Below are 6,598 nucleotides of genomic sequence, written 5' to 3'. Positions count from 1 at the left end.
TGTGTGTGTGTGTGTGTGTGTGTATTTTCTTTAGAAAAGCTGTCTATCATCTTTAAGGAAAATTTAGAAAAGTAGAAAGATGAGGTAGGAAGAATCACTTATAGTCCACCAGTCAAACACAACAATAATGAATATTTTGCTATATTTCCTTCAACTATTCATTGTATTCATACTACATTTACAAGTTAATCTAGGTGAAATTTTTATTAATTTTAATTTATTTATTTTAGAGAGAGAGAGATGAAGGGAGAGAGAAAAAAAGAGAGTGAGAGAGAAACATCGATTTGTTGTTCCACTTACGCATCCATTGGTTGGTTCTTGTGTGTGCCCTGACCAGGATGGAACCCACAACCTTGGCGAATTGGGCTGACACTCTAACCCACTGAGCTACCTGGCCAGGGCCTAGGTGAAATCTTTAGAAAGAAGCCCAACTGCTAACCTGTGACACTGAGGATTCTGCTTTGGTGTGGAAGAAAAAGGGTTTTTGTGGAAAGTAACCTTACAGGGTGATCTGATGATCAAATCCTAACTGGGCAGGTCATGGTGGGGAGTCACACGCCAGCCAGGCCTGTAACTTCTTTAGTAAAAGGCTTATCTTTGCCTTCAGCAAGCCCTGTGCATTGTTTCTGTGCATCTTGGCTAACACACCTTTGAAATGGCCCCTTGCAGACCCTCCTTTAAGCCTGGGAGCACATCATCTTAACTGTCCTGTAATCCAGGGCCACCTTCATGTGGTCCTCCCAGTGCTTCCTCCTCACTTTCAAACGCCTAAGAGAAACGGCAACACTCTTGTTCTCCGGAGCATGTCAGAGCTTGCTCCCGAGCAGATGTTGTCAGTTCGGCTCAAATAAATTCTTATCAACATTTTTTAAAAATTCTGCTTTGGACAAAGAAAACCTGGTAGGAGTCCCAAGAAGTCACTCACAGGGGCCCCGGGGCAGGGGGCGGCCAGACATTGGGCGCCCCCTCTGCAGTCCCCACCACCACTCCCCCCAGCTTTATTATTTTACCTTTCACATTTAGATCCAGTTAATTCTGAGGGATCATATGAACTCATTTTCATATGGATATCTAATTGCTTCACTACATTTATGGGAAAGGTCATCTGTTTCCACCGCACTGCAGTGTCACCTTTGTCATAAATTAAGTGACCGTATATGACTGAGTCTATTTCTGGATTCTTTCTTCTAGTCCATTAGTCTAGTCATCAATCTGTGTGCCAATTCCACACTACATTAATGAGTATAGCTTTATAATAAACCTTGGTATCTAGTAGCATGAGCCTCCGACTTTGTTCAAGATTGTCTTGGCTCTGGCCAGTGTGGCTCAGTGGTTGGTGCATCATCCTGCACACCAAAAGGTGGTGGGTTCTGTTCCCAACCAGGGCACACACCCAGGTTGTGGGTTTAATCCGCAGTCAGGGTGAATGTGGGAAGCAGCCGATCGATATTTCTCTCTCATGTTGATGTTTCTCTCTCTCTGTCTCTCCTCTCCCTTCCTCTCTCTAAAATCAATTTAAAAACTTTTTTTAAAAGATTATCCTGGCTATTCCTGGTTCTTTATGTTTCTCTATACATTTAGAATCAATTTGTCAATTTCCACCAAAGAAATACACCGGGATTTTGATTGCGATTGAAATAAATCTGTAGGTTAATTGGGAATAATTGACGTCTTTACAATATTGAGTCTTTCAATTTATGAACATCCTTCAACATCTCTCATTATTTTATACTTTTCAGTGTAGAAAACTTGCACATTTTTCATGAGATTTATTCCTTGGTGTTTGAGATTTTAATGGTATCTGAGGTTTTTTCCCTCTGATACACTTTGAAACACTTCTCAATCCAATGAGAGAGTTCTTCCTGAGACCATTTCTCCAGCTTGGATACCAACTGGGTGTTCAACAGTTGAGTCCTTTTCTCAGGCCTTTCTTTCTGCCTCTGTGGAGAACGTTCTGGAATCGTTGTTGGGGTAGCCTCAGGTATCCTAGTGTCATTTAGGTGATTTGCTAAAAATTCTGTCTCCTGCAAAAGCTGGGCCCTTGGGCTGGGCAAGGGAGTTGGGGAGAGGGATGTTATTGGGGGGAGGAAGTATTAGCCAGCTCTTCTATCCTTTTGTTATTTTTACTAGAGGCCCAGTGGCCAAAAATGTGTGCACTGGCGGGGGGTGGGGCGGTATCCCTCAGCCCCACTTGTCTGATCCGGGGGTTGGGGCGCCGCCTCGGGTCGGGTCGCACATGGGATGCCTGGGCAGGCCAGCCTATCACTGCTGCCCCTCCCAGCCGCCCTGGATCAGGTTGCACAGGGACACAGGTTGCCCCGGGTCGCAGATAGCAGGCCTGGATGACGGCAGGGCAGGTGGGATGGCACTGTCCCGCCCCACCGCTCCAGGTCACAAATAGCAGGCCGAGATGGCAGCAGGGCAGGCGAGATGGCGCTGCCCCGCCCTGCCCGCAGTATGCAAATTAGCGGCCATCTTTGTTGGTGGCTAATTTGCATATCATGCTGATTAGCCAATGGGAGGTGTAGCTAAGGTATGGTCAATTACCATGTTTGTCTATTATTAGATAAGATTACTAGAGGCCTGATGCACGACATTCGTGCACTGGGGTGGTGCCCCTTAGTCTGGCTTGCGCCCTCTTGCAGTCCAGGACCCCGAGGGATTCTTAGCGCTGTTGCGGAGGTGCGAGCGGCTCCTGCCACCGCTGCTGCTGCGCTTGCCGGCCACCAGCCATGAGTACCCCGAGGGATTCTTAGCGCTGTTGCGGAGGTGTGAGCGGCTCCTGCCACCGCTGCCGCTGCACTTGCCGGCCACCAGCCATGAGCCCAGCTTCTGGCTGAGCGTTACTCCTCCTGTGGGAGCGCACTGACCACCAGGGGGCAGCTCCTGCATTGAGCGTCTGTCCCATGGTGGTCAGTGCACATCATAGCAACTGGTCATTCCGCTGTTCAGTCAATTTGCATATTAGGGTTTTATTATATAGGATTATTGTTTTCTAGAGATAGAGAAAGGGGTGAGGGGAGAAAGAGACATCAATCTGTTGTTCCACTTATTCATGCAGTCATTGGTTGATTCTTGTATGTGCCCTGACTGGGGATTGAACCCACAACATTGGTGTATCAGGACAATGCTCCAACCAGCTGAGCTTCCTGGCCAGGCCCTTACCCAGCTCTTCTTCAACTCTCGGATGTGTCCCTGCATCTCCAGAGGAGTTAACAGAGTTGGGGTATAGGGAGAAACCATCAGCTAAACTAAGCCCAGGATAGAGGTCTGTGTCAGATGTTGTGAGGACAGACTGAGGGATGAAGACTCTTCTGTGGCCAAAGGCTGAGAGAGAAGAGATCAAGTTTTATCAAACCTTCAAGAGTGAAGGAGGAGAGTGTCGAGGGCCTGAGGTCACAGAAGTTGGCCTGGGCACTTGACAGGTGAATCTGAGGTCGGGGTCTGGTATCGCTCCCAGACTGGTATCTGCTGACGTTCCCACATCCGTAGGGCCCTGAGCTCAGAGACAGGGATACACAGAAGTAACACAGCAACAGGGACAGCCCCCATTTACTGGGGATCTGCTCACTTAATGCTCCCCAAACCCTTGAGATATATTTTATTAACCCCATTTCATAGATGAAGACCACTGAGGCTCAAATCATTTAGGTTAATGGGAGACTCCCTACAGCTCACCTGCAACTCAGACAGGTGCATGTCCCTCTGAAGTCCTTGGTCCTTAGGGGTCCTGCATAGGGGGCTTTGCCTGTAGCGGGTGTTTGGTGGACTCTTGAACCTTAAGGTCCCGAAAAGTGGCTGACATTCCAAGGGATATGCCATGGACTCGGATGGTTTCTCGCCTGGTGGACTCTAGTCGGGGAGCTGTGGCTGTGAGCCCGCAGCCTTTCTGAGTGGGCGCCAAGTGCCTCCCGGGTCTGTGACCTACTCTGGAACCTGCTAAAGTGCCCAGGAAAATGCTGTGTCCAGAGCAGCAGCCATGAGAAAATGCCCCAGGATCCGAAGACACCCCAGATCTATGGATAGATGAATGGCCCCAGCATTCAGGGAACTAACATGTTTCTTGAAACCTAGAAGTGACTTTTCCCGGTAACCTACGAATCCATGGAGTGTATTTTACCACGATAAAGAAAAATTTAAAAACCCAGTGAGCTGCCTCAGACACAAAAGCATTCAGTGGGCACCTGACTCACATCACGTGAGGATCCATCAGGGACTCCCTGAGGTGAGGCTGGAGCAGTGCTTCCAGTCTCCCTCTCTCCAGTCCGCACACCAACACCGCTCTGAGCTGGTGAGGGAGCTCACCAGGACCTTAGAAAACCCCACATCAGCAGGGAGAGGGACGGGGTTGGCTGCAAGTGATGTTTTGTGCAGTCAGAGTTCTGAGACCCAGAAAAGAGGTCCAGAGGTGAGCTCTCTGTTGCCCGGAGAGCTTTAGCCCTGAGATATCCCCCCTCCGCCCCCCGGGCTTTCCAGAATTAGGGCAGAGCGCCTGGGAACAGGAGGGTCCCAGACGGGCAGCGTGTCTGCGACTCGGTGGGGTGGCTTTTTGTGAACGTTGTGTCTAAACACGTGGACAGGTTTGCTGCCATTGAACCATCCTGGGACAAACCCCAGTTGATTGTGAGAAAACATAAAACAAACCAACAAACAAACTTTAACAAAGTATTGGATTCAGCGTGCTGGCTCTGTTTAGGATTTTCACATTCATGTTCCTAGGTGAGGTTGGTTTACATTTTCCTCCTCTTGTACTAATCTTGTCTGGTTGAAGAGTCAAGGTCATGCTCACTTCATAAAATGGGTGGCCGGCTTCCCTCCCTTTCCCCCTGTTTAATTCTTCGACAGCGGACGATAATAGTAATGGGCTTGGGTTTTATAAGAACACACCGCCAGAGTCTGCCTGCTCGACATGGGACGTGGCACAGACCAGAAGACAGACACCTGCTTTCTTTAGTCTGTGTTGCCTTCAATATGGTGCTTTTGTTGTTTGTGGGACCCTCTGCTGGGAACTAGCCACTTTCCTGAGGAAGTAGAGAGGAGGGAGAGGGGAAGCCCTGGACCCAGACAGGGGAGATGTGCTGGGGGGAGAGAGCCTAGAGCCTGGTGCCCCACCACCCGCTGCAGCCACCCCTGCTCCCCGGGCCCAGGCTCCTGGAAGCCCCGCCGGAGCTCAGCCTGCCCCTCCCATGCAGGCACCATGTTCCGCAAGAAAAAGAAGAAACGCCCTGAGATCTCAGCCCCACAGAACTTCCAGCACCGCGTCCACACCTCCTTTGACCCTAAAGAAGGCAAGTTTGTGGGCCTCCCCCCTCAATGGCAGAACATCCTGGACACTCTCCGGCGCCCCAAGCCCGTGGTGGACCCCTCGCGCATTACGCGGGTGCAGCTCCAGCCCATGAAGGTAAGGAAGGTGGGCGGCGGGAGAGTGAGGCCCCGCAGATGCCCATGTCTGGCCAAACCACAAAGGCACCTGGAGGCACCACCTAATTACCAGCTATCAATTAGCCGCTGTTTTCATTCCCTGCTCATCAGCCCTGTGTCTCCCTGGGTAACCCAGGGAGGAGGAGCCTGGGGAGTCCTCGAGAGGGTGGTTGGGCTGCCAAATATAGCAAATAAAATGCAGGCTGCCCAAGAACATTGGAATGTCAGATAACAACAAACAGCCTTTTCGTATCAGCGTGCCCAGGCAATATTGGACCTGCAGCCCCTGGGGGACTGGGGGTTTGAGTGGTCTGGGTCAAGAGGGTCGATCCGAGAACCTGGGAGGGGTTGCGGTCAGGATTTAGAGGCCACAAAGCCAGTGTGTGCGGAGGAGGGCGCCGGCCTGGTCCCTGCCTCCTCCGAGGGCCGGAGAATCGTAGGTGGCCCTGTCCCCGTGGTTCCCCTCGGCTCCCCACGCTCAGCTGCCCACACCATTTGGCATTCTGGATTGTAATCGTGATTACTCACCTGTGTGCCCTGTGTGCGAGCCCCATGAAAATGGGCCTTTTCCCTGTATTTCTGCACCAGCACAGGCCTGACCTGCCATGGGCCTGGGTAAATGACTGGAAATATAAGGAATGGGTGGATGACACAGCAGGCAAGGTCCTTAGGTGTTCCTCCTCAAGGCCCCCAGGGAGGCCCTCGGGCCTGGTCCCAGGCTGCCCTCCCTGGCGCGAATCGGCCATTCACCCACGCTCTCCTCTCTCCTGCAGACTGTGGTGCGGGGCAGCTCTGTGCCCACGGACGGCTACATCTCGGGGCTGCTCAACGACATCCAGAAGCTGTCAGTCATCAGCTCCAACACCCTTCGCGGGCACAGCCCCACCAACCGGCGGCGGGCACAGTCCCTGGGGCTGCTGGGGGAGGAGCACTGGACTGCCGACCCGGACATGTACCTGCAGAGCCCCCAGTCTGAGCGCACGGACCTCTACCTCAGCTGCAATGGGGGTGCGCCCGCAGGCCGCCGGCAGGCGCCATGGCCAGAACCGCAGAGCCCACGGGTCCCGCCCAATGGGCTGGCCACCAAGGCACAGTCCCTGGGCCCCGCCGAGTTCCAGGGTGCCACACAGCGCTGCCCGCAGCTGGGGGCCTGCCTGCAGAGCACCCCACCAGGCAC

The 6,598-nt window shown here is 52.2% G+C and overlaps 1 protein-coding gene across 1 annotated transcript in view; it reads left to right on the top strand.

The window, feature by feature from the left end:
• PAK6 (p21 protein (Cdc42/Rac)-activated kinase 6) overlaps positions 1-6,598 on the top strand; it is a 54,545-nt gene that overhangs the window by 21,217 nt on the left and 26,730 nt on the right. Inside the window, exons 4-5 of the mRNA XM_006778166.2 lie at positions 5,193-5,401; positions 6,195-6,594. Coding sequence (XP_006778229.1) covers positions 5,198-5,401; positions 6,195-6,594 — 604 coding nt within the window. The 5' untranslated portion in view covers positions 5,193-5,197. The remainder of the gene's footprint in view (positions 1-5,192; positions 5,402-6,194; positions 6,595-6,598) is intronic.

Source organism: Myotis davidii, unplaced genomic scaffold (genome assembly GCF_000327345.1).
Source record: "Myotis davidii unplaced genomic scaffold, ASM32734v1 scaffold46, whole genome shotgun sequence".
Classification (NCBI taxonomy): Eukaryota; Metazoa; Chordata; class Mammalia; order Chiroptera; family Vespertilionidae; genus Myotis; species Myotis davidii.
Note: the sequence above shows the minus strand (reverse complement) of the source record. Positions and strands in the feature narration are given on the sequence as shown.